Here is an 18,059-nt window from a genome sequence, read left to right on the forward strand (position 1 = left end):
TAATAGAGACGGGTTTCACCACGTTGGCCAGGATGGTCTCGATCTCTTAACCTCATGATCCGCCCGCCTCAGCCTCCCAAAGTGCTGGGACTACAGGCGTGAGCCACCGCGCCTGGCTATTTAATTTTTTTTTTTTTTCTTTTGAGACACGAGTCTCACTCTGTCGCCCAGGCTGGAGTGCAGTGGCGCCATCTTAGCTCACTGCAACCTTCACCTCCCAGTTCAAGCCATCCTCCTGCTGCAGCCACGGCGCCCAGCTATAATGTTTAAAACATTAATTCACTGATATACTATCTGCAGGGCAGGATAAAGATTTTGTCACCAAGTAATAGCATATATATTTTTTTTCTTTTGAGACAGAGTCTTGCTCTGTCACCCAGGCTGGAGTGCAGTGGCGCCATCTTGGCTCACTGCAACCTTCACCTCCCAGTTCAAGCCATCCTCCTGCCGCAGCCACTGCGCCCAACTGTAATGTTTAAAACATTCATTCACTGATATACTATCTGCAGGGCAGGATAAAGATTTTGTCACCAAGTAATAGTATATTTAAGTTTTTTTTTTTTTCTTTTGAGACAGTTGCTCTGTCACCCAGGCTGGAGTACAGTGTCGCCATCTTGGCTCACTGCAACCCCCGCCTCCCAGTTTCAAGCGATTCTTCCACCTCAGCCTCCCGAGTAGCTGGGACTAAAGGCGCGTGCCACCACGCCCAGCTAATTTTTGTCTTTTTAGTAGAGACGGGGTTTCGCCATAGTGACCAAGCTGGTCTCGAATTCCTGAGTTCAGGTGATTCGCCCGCCCCGGCCTCCCAAAGTGCTGAGATTACAGGCGCGAGCCACCACGGTCGGCCTGAAGTACTTTTTAAAGGTTATTTTGTCAGATGTTCCAGACAAGTTTATTGGTTTGACAGGGAGGAAATAAACTACTTAAAGGCTAGTTCCCTCAGCCAGTTTTCCTCCCACATCTCTAGCCTGACACAGGATATATTTCTATATTTATAATACATAATCAATATACAAGGCAAAAAGCTGTCGTCACGACTGACAATACACGCTGTACCTTTAACACGCCACAGATGGACTGGAACAAAAGCTTTTAGCAGAAAGTTCTCCACCAATCGGAAACCGAAAGAAAACAATACAAAAATAAGCCAATCAAAATGTAGATGAGGGAAGGGGGGAGAGGGGACCAACCGCCTCAGCCCAACTGCCTCAGAATAACGGAAAAGCTTCCACAGAAACGCACATCAGCATAACCGGTACGAGAGGCGGCCGGACTGACCCCACCATTCTCACCAGCAGGGGGAGATCACGAATCAGCGCTTTTTTTTTTTTTTTTTTTTTTTAAAGTCTGACTTGAAACCACCAGATGGGGCCAGAAGATCAGAGTAGGTACCTTTCTACTTTTCTTTTTCTCAGGGAATTTCTCTTCTATCTCCAGACCCTGAATGAAATAAAAGGCATATTAATCATCACACACACAGACACACGCCCCCCAACCCCCAAGACGATGGAAGTGGCCAGTGCTCCCAAGCACCCCACCAGTCACGTGGCCTCTGCGCGCGAGCTAGTCGTTTATAATTAAAGTGGTAGGCATTTCATAAGGCTGTGCGTGAATTAAATGAGATAATGCATGTAATACACAGTACCAGGTAAATTCTCAGCCCCGACTCCAAACCCGCAGAATGAGAAACTGAAGCCCTCCAGGTGATTCTGATGCACACCAAAGTGTGACAATTATTGCTCTGGGAAAGAAGCCTGCCCACTCAGATAGCTAACCAAATTTTTTGGTCATTTTTACAGCTCTCATGACGCTGTGATTTCCGAATTATGTTTCCTGCCCTGAAAATTCCAGAACCTTGTGTCTTGAGCCCACCTGTGTGCCCGGTATTGTGGTGGATGCAATGGAAAAGAGATAGATAACCTTCTAGGCTTGTAATGTAAGTAATCTAGGAATAGGAAAAGGTAATTAACTCCACAAGGTCAGATTTAGTAAATGTCAGATGAATTATCCTGACAATAAGCAAATGTTCTAGGAAATCAGGGGAAGGAAATTTCATAATTATAAAGGGGAAAAGCCTGACCAGAAATAGCCACTGCCAAGCCAAGCCCATGCCTCAAAATTAGCCATAAGTCATTTTCTACCACAAGGTTATGGAACCGAACTTTAGCTGCCTAATTAAGCCCCTGCCTATAAAAGAACCCCTAACATACCTAAGACTCCACTTATCTTTAGCAGTTGCCCCCTGAAATTTTTTTATGATAATGTTTATAGCCTGTAAAAGTCCTTTATTTTCCCCCTCCACTCCTCCAATCACTCATAGGAAAGAACAAATATGTACAATGCAGACAAAACACAAATACTTGACAGAAGTAATTATACAGTACCATTGCCAAGATGTTCAAAATGACTAATTTTTCACTTTGGTTGCATGAAGCTGCTCTGAATGTCAGTGTGCACTCTCATGGCAGGAAAACAAATCAGGAGAAAAAGAAGTGGTGTTCCCAATTATATTGGTCCACAGTAAATGATGTCTGATAATCATTGGCATCACTGCCCATTTTCTAAATGATCATTGTGTCATCACATAAAAGGTAGGGTAAATCCGAGACTGGAAGATACCCAGCAAGACTACCAGACAGTGATTTCATGAAGGCTGATGGTTCACTTCATTCAATTTCCTTTTGCCATTATTCATGGTAATGTTATAAACACAGGCCCCATTTTTATTATCTTCATAGTTTTTTCTAGCCAAATGCAAACTTAGAGTGTATTTAAAGTGTTGATTTGCACAATTATTCACAAGTTTGTGTGAAAGAGAAGATGTTTGGGTAGAATAAACAAGATTACAAAATAGATGATGGTGCTTAGAAAAAAAAAATGATGACCAAGGCTTTTGTGTTTAATATCTCTATATTTGGCTCTTAAAGGCAAACCTAAGTGCAGACTATTCACATGTATTCACACACTAATACAATATATTCCTTACTTTGACTGTTTGAACATCCCTTATCCCTCACCTGCCCTCCACCCCCTCTACTCAGTACAGACCAATTTGAGAGCCTCATGAAGAGAAAGAAGAGGCAGTAAATGTACTGTGACCTATGACTGAGCCAGATCTGCCTTGATTCTTCCCTTACATTTTGCTCATTGGTTTCACATCCAAATGCTGCTCTTACCTGCTCCTGGTTAGCCTCCAGGATGACAGGATTCAGGTGCTCTGGGAGAGTGCTCTAATCATCCATAGTAGTTCTCTCTTTGTCATTTGGGGATTACTAAGACATTTTCTAGGCATGAATCATGGTTGTTCCTTTCTGGGCTGTGAGACACAGAATTTTTGTTTTTGTTTTGTTTTGTTTTTAATCTCTTAGAGATATGATTGCTTGTGTTTGGAGAATATGTAAACATTTTCTTCCTTTGCTTCATATTCCACAGGGATGAGCCAGACACAGGAGCTCCAACTTTGTCTTTAATCATCGAAAGTTGCCCCTTGACAAAAGGATGGTATAGGAAAAAGCAATAAAGACCCTCTTCATGACCAAACTTTAGTCAGGCTTCTCTGAGCCCATTTCTCAACTAGGCCTCAACTTTGGCCTGTAAGAACTGCAACTTTCAGCACAATTTCATCCACCTGCCCCCAACACGTACACACACTAAGAGACTTGAACAAACACTAGCATAGTTTCTATCAGCTCAAGGCCATTTCCCTAGGATGACAACCTCAGCCCCTTTAAAATGCCTTCCTGAGACTATTCAATGCTGCCAAAAGGCCATTTCCCTAGGATGACAATCCTAGCCCCCCTTAAAATGCCTTCCTGAGGCAGTTCATTGCTGCCAAAAGAATTTACTGTTTGTTCAGACCAAAACCTGACTACAGCCCCTGACTCCCTTTCCTTACAGCATGTACTTTAGAAAACTTGCAATTGTAAATTCTTTCTCTCTTCTTTTAAGATGTATCTTCTACAACCCAGGACTGTCTTTCTCAACAACCTGGAAGCCATCCCTTTGTAATGTAATGATCAAGAAAAACAAGGTCCATGTCTCCCTGTCTCTATGGGAAGGCAGGAGCTTAGCTTTCTTTTCTCTTCTTTTCTTTTTTTGATTTTACTTTGTTTATTTCATTTCTTTTTTTATAGTTCTTAATTATGTTTTTCTTTATAAACCTGACATTGTGAACGTAGAGAACCTAACTTTAATAAGCACCCATTAGCAAACACAGATGCCCCAATACATTGACCAAGCTCACCCCCACTCAATGTCCTTCGGTACTTTTCCTTAGCACACCCTGCCTTTTGTTTCAGTGGAGTTGACATCTGTTCATCAGAAGTCTCTCTCCTCTACCGCAGTGGCCTGAATAAAATCTGTCTTGCCACCTCTAACAAATTCCAGGCTCTGTTTCTTTGACACTATGAGCTAACAGGATCAAAATCATATAGCAGAGTTAGAAGATGCAATCTCAGGGGCAACAGGAAAAAGAATAAATGGAGGTAGAACCAAGAATATGGAACTCTTTTAGGGGATCATCTCAACTGATTGTTAATTCAGATACATTTATTTACATGCATGCAGTATTAAAGTGGAGATGTGGAGGAAAGACAAGGAAAGACGAGACTTGGGCACAGTGAGAGCCATTTGGTTGTGGGATAATATTTCCAAACTGGGGCTAAACTCAGTAAGATGAGATGAAGGCATCTCAAAGTGTGATGGATAAACCTCTAACACATACTGTAGCCAACAAACCAGCACTGACCAGATTGAAAAGATTAAGTGGAGCTTAAGTCTTTTCATGGCCTAAGGAGTCTGTAAAAGAGACCCTGTCTCAACTAGATCAGCCTTTCTCTGGACAACTTATTTCTCATAGGGAAGGTCAGAGCCTGCTAGACCACTTAGAGCACACAGAATCCTTAGAGCCCTCCAACTTTGTGCTGTCACTGTTCTCTATAGAAACAGTGATGTCATGAAGAAGTAACTCTGGTACCAGCTGGCAGTCAAGGCTGTAGGAGGGCATGGAGAGTTGAAGAAAAGAGCAGTATCTTGAGGCAGACTGGAAGAGTCATCACAGCATCCAAATCGACAAGAAAACATCATTCCAGGGTCCTACCTGATGGCCTACTCTGATACTACAACGGTAGGGACATCTAACTTCTTTTTGACTAGCTAGGGGGGCATCTTAATGGTGACGTGAAACTACAGAAGCTGCTAAGGCAGCCTCCAAGTTTCTATTTTCATACTTTTATTTGGGATACCCAGAAAAGATTTTGATTAACATTTCTCTGTTTCTTTGTAAATCTAAAGATCTCTTGCAACATAACTCTGATTCTCTAGTAGGGATATGATTAGATTGTTCTGGAAGTCTAGCAGGAAATGAAAAGAGAAGGGCTATCTTGATGGACTGTGAGCCGGAGAAAATGTGAGAAAAATGGTGTGTACCCTCATAGAGATACCAGAAAAAGTTTGTCCCACAGCAGGCAGCCTGATGTGCTTTTGATGGGAATAGTTTACTGAGTTTGCCAACATGCCCACCTTTGCTTAGGTTGTGACAGTTTCAGGCATTGTGACCCAACAAACTCTGTTGCCACACCCCAGGGTCAGAGGCAGCAGGGGAAAGCCTGGCCCCTCAGTCTGGTCCAACAGCTGGCAGGGGTGGCAGCCAACTGCAGGTGCCCAAGAACTTGGCACTTCTCAGTTCCATCTAAAGGGGCACATCTCCCTTCTGGGTGTCACGTTTTCAGCCAAACGTCTAGAAGAACTTCATCATCAAGGTAATGAGTTCATAAATTTTGTTTTTCACAGTTCTGTTGGACTTGGACGTACACTGTTTCTGAATCACATGAGGGACTCTGCCTCCACCTCTTTTTTTACTAGGCTAGTGTTCTCTATCTAGCTCTTGGAAAAAAAGAAACTCCCTCTTCAGAGTGTGTAGGAGTCTTTTCCTGTAACTTTTTCAAGGTTTCACAGAGATTCCTGAAGGAAGAGTTCAAAAAGATCTTGGTTGCGGGCAGGGATGGTAAAGAGCAGGAATGTAGTATTATCATGTGAAAGGATAGCCATTAGAGAATAGCTATTATTAACATGCTGTGGGGGAATAGAGAAGAGGTGGAAGGAAAGAAGGAGGAAGGCAGAAAGAGAAGTGGAGGGAGGAGGAGGGAACGGGGAGAAAGGGGAAGGAGAGAAAGAGGGGATGGGAAGGGGAGGGAGGGAGAGGAGTGGGGAGAGAGGGGAGGGGAGGGGCAGAAGGGAGAGTGGGAGTGGGGAGGGTGGGAAGGGGAATTCAACAGCCCTCTAATACTTGGCAAAAAGGATTTCTCTGGTTAAAATTTGAAAAGAAATCAAATTCAAGCCCCAGATACCAAAACAAGTCTACTGAGCTCTTAACTGTGTGTTCTGAGTATAAATCTCAGGTCTTAAGTAGCAAAAATCAGTCACTGGCTTCTGTCATTTCCTTTTTACTTTTAGTTCCAGACTGGGTTGGGAGATGGTGGCCGGGGTGGGGTGATGGTGGAAGGAAGTTGGCAGAGATTATTTTTTCTTTCTAAAATAAATTAAACTTGATCCTATTGGATCAGGGTCTGGTCTTCTCTCAGATTTCTGTCTCTTGGTGTTATATTTATGGTTATTAGACTGGGTTTTCTCACCATTCAGAATCTTGTTCTATATATTGAAATTATATATGTTGTTTTAATAAAAGGGCTATTTATTTACTGCTATTGACTTTAGTCTTTTCCAATGGCTTTGAGTGATGTGTTATAGCTGTTTATCTAATTTCACTTTCTTTAGTGTAATGGGAAAGACTGGTTGAACTGGAGTTAGCTAGAATTAAGTTAGAGGGGGTAACGTGAGCTGGAGTTTTTTGAAGGTACTCGAGGGGGTAAAGAAATGTGGAGATCAGAGAGATTTAGTTAGTAGAATTGGGTAGAAGTAAATCACTAAATGTAATCCCCAAAGTCACTAGATTTCCTTTTAAATTTGATTCCCAGGTCATCATACTCTCATGATTCCAAATACTTGGTGTGGGGAGTCTAAATTAAAGGAGACTATGGATTTTGCTAAAAGATAATGATCCTGAGCATCAAGTTCAAACATCTTAATGTGTCCCCCACTGCTCGCCCCACCAGTCCCTAACCTAAACCTATATATGAAACACAAAAATGGATTTCAGAACCCCTCCAGAGATTCTTATCCAAACTGATCCGGTTTCCAAAAACCATATATAAGCATTTCAGCTTTCTTTTCTTTCTCTTTCCAGATGTCTGATGATATTGACTGGTTACGCAGCCACAGGGGTGTGTGCAAGGTAGATCTCTACAACCCAGCAGGACAACAAGATCAGGACCGGAAAGTGGTAAGATAAAAAATGACTCATGCCGAGGAGTAGGAAAAATTGGCATATGGGTATACATATCCCTGGGACCCAAGATAAACTAATGGACGATGATACCATGACTTCTCCAAGCAACCAAGCTCAACAAGGTCTGTCAGGGGCCAGCGTGCTCATACATCACACAGAGATAAAAATCAAGGGAGGGGCAGGGTGTAGTGTGATGTAAAGGACCTAGGGAGGGGAGGCTGGGGAGGAGCCTGAGGGGAGGGAGGGGTGGTGGTTGCCTAGCAACCAGCCCCTATTAGTCAAGACCTCTTAAGTCATAATAATATTACCTAGCTAACAATGTTACCCTAGGACCCCTCAGGAGGGCAAAATGCTTCATGGTCTATTTCCCAAACTTCGAGTAATTTCATAGGGCTTCACAGTCTTCAATCATGTTCAAATGCCACACATATTATTATTTAATTAATTTGTATTTTTACAATGTTTTAAAAATTGACTTACATTTTAAAAATTGCAATCATGCTAAGAAATATTATCTATAATATCCCAGGTTTGATGTTGTAGTATATATTCTCCCTAATGCACAATAAAATTCGCGTATTAAATGCAGAAATGTTTATCCATATACTACTTAAAATATTCTATATTAATGATAATAAAATAAATTTTGAGAAACACTAGTGTAGTAGCAAGTGCCCTAAACTGGAAGCCAGGAAAATTGAGTTGTAATATAAGCTCCACATTTAAGTTTGTCAGTTGGGCAAGCCATTTCTCTTCTCAGTTTTCTCAATTAATACATGTGGATATTGTACCTTGGGCCTCGCTCTGACAGGAGGTTGGTATTCTCCTTTAAGAAATGTATTAATGCTAAGATTCTGTCTGCCTAACAATAATCACAGTATTAACATTTATTGGGTACTTACTATGTGCCAGGAAATCTGCTTTTACATGCTTTCCATATAGTGTCTCAGTTAATCCTCACAAGAACCCTCTGAGGTAGGTGCTATTATCATCTCCAAGAAAGAAATGATGCCCTTTCTCTAGAGTTTTTCTAAATTCACCCTTCTAATTTGATGCAGATATGTTTTGTCGATGTGTCCACTCTGAATGTAGAAGATAAAGATTACAAGGTGCGTATTCTCTGCTCAGAGTCGGAATCGGTCAGAAGCTGCTGAGAAGGGTTATCAGTGAAATATGAAAAATGGAAAATGTTGGGGGAGAGAGGGGAAAGGTGGAGGGGACTCAGGGGGAAAGCCAGCATTCTCATGAGCCCAAGATCCCTGGTTCTGAATTTACTGTCACTCTTGATATCAAGTCTCATTTTAGAAGCCACTTAAGTTGCTGGTAGGGCTGATAAAGATAAAACATGGAAGACAGCATGTCAGAAAAGTTGTTTTTTATTTTTTATTAAAAAAAAACCCATCCAAAGGGTGATGAATATGGTTCTTGAGATTGATGGCTTTGTGAGCATCTTCAGAGTGGGGAGTAGCAATTTGTGGAGGGAAAGTCATCTCATTCTTCAAAGACTACATAGCCTCAGAAGCCTACCTCTCCTGCAGAAAGAAAAAAAATAAAGGAAGTCATAACATTCACAATTTGAAGTAATAGCCTAGGTGGGGCAGCTTGGAGAAATCTCCAAAAGCAACTGTCTAAGAATCTCACCATTTAATTCCATAGGATGCTGCTGGTTCCAGCTCAGAAGGCAAATTAAACCTGGGAAATCTGGAAGAAAAAGAGATTATCGTGATCAAGGATACTGAGAAGAAAGACCAGTCTAAGGTACACTTAGCCTCTGAGATTCCACCACTTCTATTCTCAGAGCTCAATGATGAGTCTGCAGACTCTGGATCAGACATGGTAAGACAACTACTGTCAAACAGGCTCATCAATTTGAATACTATGACATTCTAGAGAACACAGGCCTAAGTTCAAGACCACAGTAAGTTCAACACACAGGTACTTAATAATGGCACTAATCACAGAGGCTCAGAATGCCCTCTCCTGATTTCCAGCTACCCGTCCAATCAGAATCACGCAAGACTATTTGTAATGTTCTTTGCTGGTTGGTAATGGACCTGTGTGCCCCACATTGCCCAGCATCCAGCAAGGAAGAAAGAGGGGTATGGAGCAGAGACAATCCGTAACCAGCAAGAATTTGAGTGCCTCGTCCTTACCCTGTTGTCTAAGAGATTACCTAGGCTGTTGAGTAGCTTAAAGTTAGAAGCAATTAGACTTGCATGCCACTGTGACATACAAACTCCTTTTGGTTTTGTTTAAGTATCCAAAATTACATCTGTTAGGGTTCTGGCTTTGGGAGGGCACTGGAGCATACAACAAGTCATCCTCTCATGCCTACAAGCCTGGAGTGGCTGGTAATGGGACAGGATATTTGACTTTAATGCACAGGAATCAAATGTTTCTTGTTCTGTGTCTCTAGGCTCATATTATAACCAAAACATTATTTCTGACCCCAGACTCCTTTGGAGTGAAAGGAGTGGCCCCTAAGGAAGGAAAAACAAGTTTACATTACAGTATCCAAAGAGTTTTCAGTTTATTTCGGTATAGCCAACTCAATTTTGGAGTCTTAAGAAAGGGATAAATTATACCTGGCATTGATTTTTGGAAAAGCAGCCCATGTTTCCTACATACAGTGCAGATCTGCTTGATTGTAACTTAAGCTCGTTTGCAAAAAGTTGACTTTATCATGACCTCACATTTCTAGAAATTCAGTGAAAAGAGAGGAGATGAAGCAATAGAAGGAGCAGAGGGCTTGGCAGTTAGTGTTGGGTGGAATATGTGTATATAGTACATATACACATATCTGGACATGGGCATACACAGTCACAGGCATAGATATACACATATAAATTTATACAAAATGATACACACATCAACATATACATTTATATACATTTACAAAAAAATTTATACAAGCAATGATAAATACATGCTTGGCTACATTTGATATTGACACACATAAGCATTGATGTAGCAAACTTAATCTGATCATAAATAATGACACACATATGCAAATATATACAAAGTCATACAGCATCAGATGCAGTGACATGCCTACACACAACACACATAAACACCCATATTACACAATGCATGAACATACATTCACACACATTACATGCATAAGACTTGATCAAAACATAGTGACCATGCAGACTCAGTTATTGGTATACATGCTTATAAATATACATATCTATGCAAAAACATATATGGTCATACACAGTCATGCTGACATACACACAAACTTACACTAAGCGACACATATTTACTAATGCACTTGTTTGTATGCATTGATACATACACTGTTGACACAAATGCAATAACACACCTATTCACACACATACTCAAATACCAGGGTATGTACAACATTGACATACACATGGTCAAGCATTGACATATAAATATAGCATAAATTGATACCCAATTTATGAATATACATAGTCATTATACAATCACCTGTTTACACATACTCATATTTTAACATACATATACATTAATATATTAAAATTGTATCTTATATTAATGTGTGTGTTAATATATGAATTTATGCTTTAACATATATAAATGCATTTATAGCTGCATGATACATACTAGTGAATTTATATACACACATATATGCAGATTACTCAAATTGACTCATTTACATATTCAGAGACACACGGACATAGACACTCATATTTTGACATTCACACATGTACAAATATGCATACTAACATGCACATGTCAGCCTATACAAAAGACATATACAATAGGTAATGATGTCAACACATTGTTACACATGCTTAGACACAGTCACACATATGCACACACACAGAGGTGCATTTTCACACACTAACAATACAGAATGGCACATTCTCACATCTATTGAGATGTTCACACATGTTAACTGCTATATTTCCATGCATATATACACACACAACAGACACACTGACACATTTTTGACCCATTGAGATACAACATATTCATATGAGTTGGCAGACATATATTGATAACACTTGTATATAGTTAAGTATACACATGTATATACTTTGAACTTTTGTTGCTGCCACTTCTGCTTGAATGTGTACTAATGTATATAACTGGATGTTATGTTCCCATACAAACTCTGAAAGGTCAAATCCCTAATCTGATACATCTTCTAAATAAAATAAGGGAAATAAATAGCCTACCCAAACTCTTATGGATAGGTCTTCTTCTTTTTTTAGACGGAGGGATCTGTGTGCCTTTTCAAACAAGCTCCCTCTGATCCCGTAAGTGTCCTCAACTGGCTTCTCAGTGATCTCCAGAAGTATGCCTTGGGTTTCCAACATGCATTGAGCCCCTCAGCCTCTACCTGTAAACATAAAGTAGGAGACACAGAGGGCGAATATCACACAGCATCCTCTGAGAACTGCTACAGTGTCTATGCTGATCAAGTGAACATAGATTATTTGATGAACAGACCTCAAAACCTACGCCTAGAAATAGCAGCAGCTAAAAACACCAACAATAATCAAAGTCCTTCAGCTCCTCCAGCCAAACCTCCTAGCACTCAGAGAGCAGTCATTTCCCCTGATGGAGAATGTTCTATAGATGACCTTTCCTTCTATGTCAACCGACTATCTTCTCTGGTAATCCAGATGGCCCATAAGGAAATCAAGGAGAAGTTGGAAGGTAGAAGCAAATGCCTTCATCATTCAATCTATCCATCCCCTGGGAACAAAGAGAGAATCAGTTCCCGAACTGCTGTGAGCAAGATTGCTTCTGAAATGGCCCATGAAGCTGTGGAACTGACCGCTGCAGAAATGCGTGGCACTGAGGAGGAGTCCAGGGAAGGTGGCCAGAAAAGCTTTCTCTATAGTGAATTATCCAACAAGAGCAAAAGTGGAGACAAACAGATGTCCCAGAGAGACAGCAAAGAATTTGCAGATTCCATCAGCAAGGGGCTCATGGTTTATGCAAATCAGGTGGCATCTGACATGATGGTCTCTGTCATGAAGACCTTGAAAGTGCACAGCTCTGGGAAGCCAATTCCAGCGTGTGTGGTCCTGAAGAGGGTGTTGCTAAGGCACACCAAGGAGATTGTGTCCGATTTGATTGATTCCTGCATGAAGAACCTGCATAATATTACTGGGGTCCTGATGACTGACTCAGACTTTGTCTCAGCTGTCAAGAGAAATCTGTTCAACCAATGGAAACAAAATGCTGCAGACATCATGGAGGCCATGCTGAAGCGCTTGGTCAGTGCACTTATTGGTGAGGAGAAGGAGACTAAGTCTCAGAGTCTGTCATATGCATCTTTAAAAGCTGGGTCCCATGATCCCAAATGCAGGAACCAGAGTCTTGAATTCTCCACCATGAAAGCTGAAATGAAAGGGAGGGACAAAGGCAAAATGAAATCAGACCCATACAAGACGCTGACTAGTGCCGAGAAAGTCGGTGAACACATTCTCAAGGAGGGCCTGACCATCTGGAACCAAAAGCAAGGAAACCCATGCAAGGTGGCTACCAAAGCATGCAGCAATAAAGATGAGAAAGGAGAAAAGATCAATGCTTCCACAGATTCACTGGCCAAGGACCTGATTGTCTCTGCCCTTAAGCTGATCCAGTACCATCTGACCCAGCAGACTAACGGCAAAGATACATGTGAAGAAGACTGTCCTGGTTCCACCATGGGCTATATGGCTCAGAGTACTCAATATGAAAAGTGTGGAGGTGGCCAAAGTGCCAAAGCACTTTCAGTGAAACACCTAGAATCTCACAGAGCCCCTGGACCATCCACCTGTCAAAAGGAGGACCAACCCCTGGACTCCCAGAAAATGGATATGTCAAACATCGTTCTAATGCTGATTCAGAAACTGCTTAATGAGAACCCCTTCAAATGTGAGGATCCATGCGAAGGTGAGAACAAGCATTCTGAGCCCAGGGCAAGCAAAGCAACTTACATGTCCAAGAGATCTGACAAAGGGGAAGAACAATGCCAGGACCATCAAGAACTTGACTTTATCAGTGGGATGAAGCAAGTGAACTGGCAATTTATAGATAAACTGGTAGAATCTGTGATGAAGCTCTGCCTTATCATGGCTAAGTATAGCAACGATGGGGCAGCCCTTGCTGAGTTGGAAGAACAAGCAGCCTCGGCAGATAAGCCCAACTTCAGGGGCACCAGATGCATTCACAGCGGTGCAATGCCACAGAACTATCAAGACTCTCTTGGACATGAAGTAATTGTCAATAATCAGTGCTCTACAAATAGCTTGCAGAAGCAGCTCCAGGCTGTCCTGCAGTGGATTGCAGCCTCCCAGTTTAACGTGCCCATGCTCTACTTCATGGGAGATAAGGATGGACAACTGGAAAAGGTAAGTAATGTATTAAGGCACAAAAAGAAAGTTGGAATGGGCAGAGGCAGGGAGGCAGCATTGTACTTTGAGCCCAAGATCATTCCAGTTTCAAGTCTATTCTTTACCGTGTGCTTCATGAATTACTTTCACCTCATAAAAAGACACAAAAATGGTGAACCACTAGCTAAGTGGGCACCTCAAGGCCTGTGCATTTCCACCAAGAGGAGAAGAGTGAGATTAACGCATTTCATCAGTGACCCTTTTGACAAACTATCTGGTAAAACATTAGGGAATGATTAAGTCTCATGTTTTCAGTTTTAAGATCCCCCAAAGTACTCTAGAGAGGAGGGAACAAAAAAGGAAAAAATGGAGTTCCTCCCTCCCTCTTGAGGCGTTGAAAGTATCATGGACTAATTTTGTGTTTGACCTACCAGAAACAGTTTGAAACTTGTCTCTTACTATTTTCCCTATGCTCCTCCCCCAAACTCATGGGTCCTGCAAGTGCCCTGAGAGTCCTGTCTCCTTAAATTTTATGCCCTAGTTGCCTCACTTGCCTGACCCTAGTCCTGGCCCTGCTCCTCAGATTCCACGGAGGCCAGCATTCATACATTCATACACATACACGTGCACATTCTCTCTGTCTCTGTCTCTCTCTCACACACACACACCCCTACCTGACAGCTGGGTTTCCTGCATTAGATGGATTCCAGAAACATCAAATACTTAACCAACTTATTTTCAGTCCAGGAGCCAAGGCCAGACAATCCTCTGTACTCCAAGTCTCACACTTTTTTAGGGAGGTGGGGGAATGGCAACCCCAAACCTTGACCTAGCAATCAGCACAGACTAACTGAAGGGTCCAGCATCTGGTGAAAAGTATTTAATGAACACAACTAATTTCAGAGTGTGTTTTTGAAGCTCAAAAAATAAAGTATCTTTGGCATTTTGATCTATGACATTAGAGAAGGTTCAAGGAAAAAGGAAAGATGTGTCAGCAGCCTCTAGTCATGGATCTATGACATGCTGTACCCTAATCCTAGAATCATGGGCGGGAAGGTGGTGGGTGTGGGTGAGGAGGTTAGGAGTTGAGGGGGTTGGCTGGTAGAAGGGTGTTAGTTCACTTTGTCCAGCAGGTCTTTCCTCTAAAAAGCATCACGCAGCTCACACTAGCTCTGTTTTCCCCACAGCTTCCTCAGGTTTCAGCTAAAGCAGCAGAGAAGGGGTACAGTGTAGGAGGTCTTCTTCAAGAGGTCATGAAGTTTGCCAAGGAACGGCAACTGGATGAAGCCGTGGGAAAGGTGGCCAGGAAACAGTTGCTGGACTGGCTGCTCGCTAACCTGTGAGCTGACAATTTCTTTGACTCGTCTTCATCTTAGCCCCCCTAGCAGCATTCCATCCCAGCCAGAGCACCACCACCATCAGGCCAGTCAACTGCACAATACACAACTTTGTTTCCCAATACACTTGAGCAGTTGCCTGTGAATGTAAGAGGTGTCAACAAACTGGGAAAGAAAATGAATAAAAAATAAAAATAAAAAAATTGTGTCGTTTTTTTGGTCAGCTATTTCCAAGACAAGGGAAGGGAATTGGTCCATTTTCCAGGAATGGTGACACAGTGTTGGAGTTGTATTCAGATCTCACCCTGGATTATTTTCTGAGCACCAAAGACACAGGGATATAATCCATGTCAAGGTCCCTAAGTAATCTGGTTTGTCCAAATAATCTCAATTCACAGTCTATTTAGAGTTTTCCCACCTGTGGCCTTCCTATTTCTCTCTGAACTGCACATCTAACTTGATAATCCCCTTTCTAGTCCCAAGGATACAGCTTTCTTGGTTTAGTTGAAGAAAGTGTATAACCATTACCCTGCCTCGCTACACACACATCCCTCAAAAGTGTTCACCGCACATAGCTAAATACTACCCAGAACTACAATGGGATCTGATCCTCTCCCGTGTGTGAATAAAGCTTCCTTATAAGGAATTTCCTTCAATTGATGAGATTTCCTTATCTTCTTCCAGTCTGAAAGAAAAATTTTCCAAGAACATAAACCTCTAAGATGGGTAAATTCCTTTGGGGCCCAATGTCCCAGTGTCTTCTCTGGGAATAACAGTAAGTTCCCAGATTTGTTCTATGTGTCCTATAAGTCAATCATAGTGCTAGCATTCACTGCAAATCAGATCAAGACAGTGGTTTCAACCCTGTGGACCTTGTTAGCTAGTTTGGTGTGTGCTCTCATGGCACGTTTTGGCACCCTTGAAGCGTTGCGGCTTAGTAGAACCAAGCACAGGATGGGGTGTCCTTCTGGACTCAACAGTCAAAGCTTTACCTCTTACTAGTCACATGGCCTTAGGCAATCCTGCAGACTGAGCCTGTTCATCTGCAAAGTGTAGCTAAAAATTACCTTACGTTGTTTATAGGTTAAACTAGAGGAATGGATGTGATGGTGTTTTGCACAGGGTGGATTTTGTTGCAAATGTAGATATGTGAATGATACGTGACTTTCAATGCTGGTCCTAACACAGGAGTGCCCTCTTGATACATTTCAGAACTGAAAGCATATCCTCTGAGTATGGGACCCAGAGAGACACTTTTTGGGAGAAGTTAAGCACACAGACAAACTTTGCCAACTTCTCCACAATGCCTGACCCAGTCAGATAGAAGAAGTAAAGGCAGGCTTCTTCAAAGCAGGATGTTTAAAACTCTCCAGCCCGGCTGAAAGCTCATTGAATGTTTTTCAGTCTCACCCCACACCATTAAAATCTTTGGAGTTGAGCCATCACAGATCCTTCTCTTTGCCCTTGAAGAAAATCCTTAATAAACAAATCTCAAGGCCAGGGCTACATGTCTAATGACTCAGTCCTCCCTGAGCACAGCTGGGTCCCGTAGCAGTTTACTTCCTTGATTAACTTGGCTCTTACCTTGCTCCTGATTTTTATTATGAGGCAGCCTTGGGGATTCCTTGAAACATGGAAATAGAGCAAAGGAAGTTACATGTTCTGTTAAATGAAAGGGGTTGGGGCAAGATGGTCTCTCAGGGCCTTTCCAGTTCTGACATTTGAGAATTTTACGAACAAGTTTCTTTTCCATAATTTCTAAAGGAAACTTGTGTGGATGGAATAAGCTCAGGGTGAGGAAACTTGATTTTTGCCAGAGCTAACTGACAGATTCCAGCAGAGAAAGGAATGCTTTGGGCCACAAGGACCCTGACAAGGGTCTGAAGGAGCTCAATAGCCCTTGGGGTTTATTTCTGGAGAATAAGACCCTGGCCTTTGACCTCTCTAAATGAAGAAGTAACCCTGGGCATCCCAATAGCAATGCGGCCGTGCTCAATGCCAGCAGCTGGAAATGGACAAGGACTTCTGCTGAGCTGAAAGTCTGGCATATAGTAAGAAAGAGGCGAAAGGAGCAGAAAAGGAAAACACGATTCTCTCCTGGCAGGCGGTACAATTGGCTTAATAACAGTTTCAGTCTCTCTGATATCAGGCTTCCATCTCAAAAGAAAATTATAAGCAAAACTTGTCTGGGAGGTTATTACAAGGCCAGGACTAGACTGGAATGAGGTGAGAGAGGTACTTGCCTCAGGGATCAAAAACTCCACAATCAAATAATATTTTAATAAATCAAAATTAATGCCAAAAAACCATGATGAACAAAATATCAAAAATTTTTATACACAGGATCAGTAACAGTGCCATGCCAAGCCATAATGGAGCCTGAGGCAAAAGGAAAAATTAATTTGTAAAACTGTTCATGGGAGTAATGTTAGAGAAACAGGAGCCTAGGAGAGCCAGGGTGACACCGTTTTAAAATCAATTCCATGTTAAAACTAGCAAGACACGTTCCTTGCCAGTCACCGCCCGTGGTCATAAGATGTTTATGGCTGAGAAAACAGCTTAATAATACCCGTAAGGATAAATGCCCACGACAGCAGAATGTCCAGATGTCCCAATATCGCATAACAATATATGCTTTTAAGTTGATTATAGTCATGCTTTGATGTGCTTACACGCTAAAATGCCAAGAATAGTTTTCTTTACATCAGCAAAATAATAAATTGTCATGCTGTCAGCCCACCAGCACATAGACATAACTTAGTTTTACATAGGAAATAAGACCACTAGATAAGAAAACTTAAAGACAAGTCGTTCCTCCTCTTGCTTCCTGAGGACGCCCTACTCTGAGTAGCAGCTGAGGAGGCTTCACTCTGTAACTGAGTAGCAGCGTTCAATAAACTCTCTCTTCTCCATGCGCTCTACAACTTGCCTTGAATTCCTTCCTGCCTTAGATCCAAGAACCCTCTCTTAGGGTCTGGATCAGGACCCCTTTTTCTGACAACAGTAACACTTTCTGGGAGATTGCCAAGGCAGCATTTAGAGAATATGTTCCCCTTAAAG

The 18,059-nt window shown here is 41.9% G+C and overlaps 2 protein-coding genes across 3 annotated transcripts in view; one reads left to right on the forward strand and one right to left on the reverse strand.

Moving 5' to 3' along the window:
- Positions 1 to 1,232, reverse strand: part of CCNB3 (cyclin B3) — a 79,677-nt gene extending 78,445 nt beyond the window's left edge. Inside the window, exon 1 of the mRNA XM_011991343.1 lies at positions 1,057 to 1,232. The gene's annotated coding sequence lies outside the window, so the exon portion shown is untranslated. The remainder of the gene's footprint in view (positions 1 to 1,056) is intronic.
- A 3,716-nt stretch (positions 1,233 to 4,948) lies between these two features.
- AKAP4 (A kinase (PRKA) anchor protein 4) lies at positions 4,949 to 15,178 on the forward strand. 2 transcript variants are annotated; one of them, XM_011991344.1, is made up of 6 exons: positions 4,949 to 5,125; positions 7,244 to 7,339; positions 8,404 to 8,454; positions 9,002 to 9,103; positions 11,548 to 13,680; positions 14,850 to 15,178. In XM_011991344.1, the coding sequence occupies exons 1-6, from the start codon at positions 5,102 to 5,104 to the stop codon at positions 15,003 to 15,005; spliced, it is 2,562 nt and encodes an 853-aa protein (XP_011846734.1). In that variant the 5' UTR covers positions 4,949 to 5,101; the 3' UTR covers positions 15,006 to 15,178. The 2 variants fall into 2 exon arrangements, with proteins under 2 accessions (XP_011846734.1, XP_011846735.1); XM_011991345.1 differs by lacking the exon at positions 4,949 to 5,125 and adding an exon at positions 5,617 to 5,759.
- Positions 15,179 to 18,059: the final 2,881 nt, after the last annotated feature.

The sequence above is a fragment of the Mandrillus leucophaeus genome, unplaced genomic scaffold, assembly GCF_000951045.1.
Source record: "Mandrillus leucophaeus isolate KB7577 unplaced genomic scaffold, Mleu.le_1.0 Scaffold395, whole genome shotgun sequence".
Taxonomy (NCBI): domain Eukaryota; kingdom Metazoa; phylum Chordata; class Mammalia; order Primates; family Cercopithecidae; genus Mandrillus; species Mandrillus leucophaeus.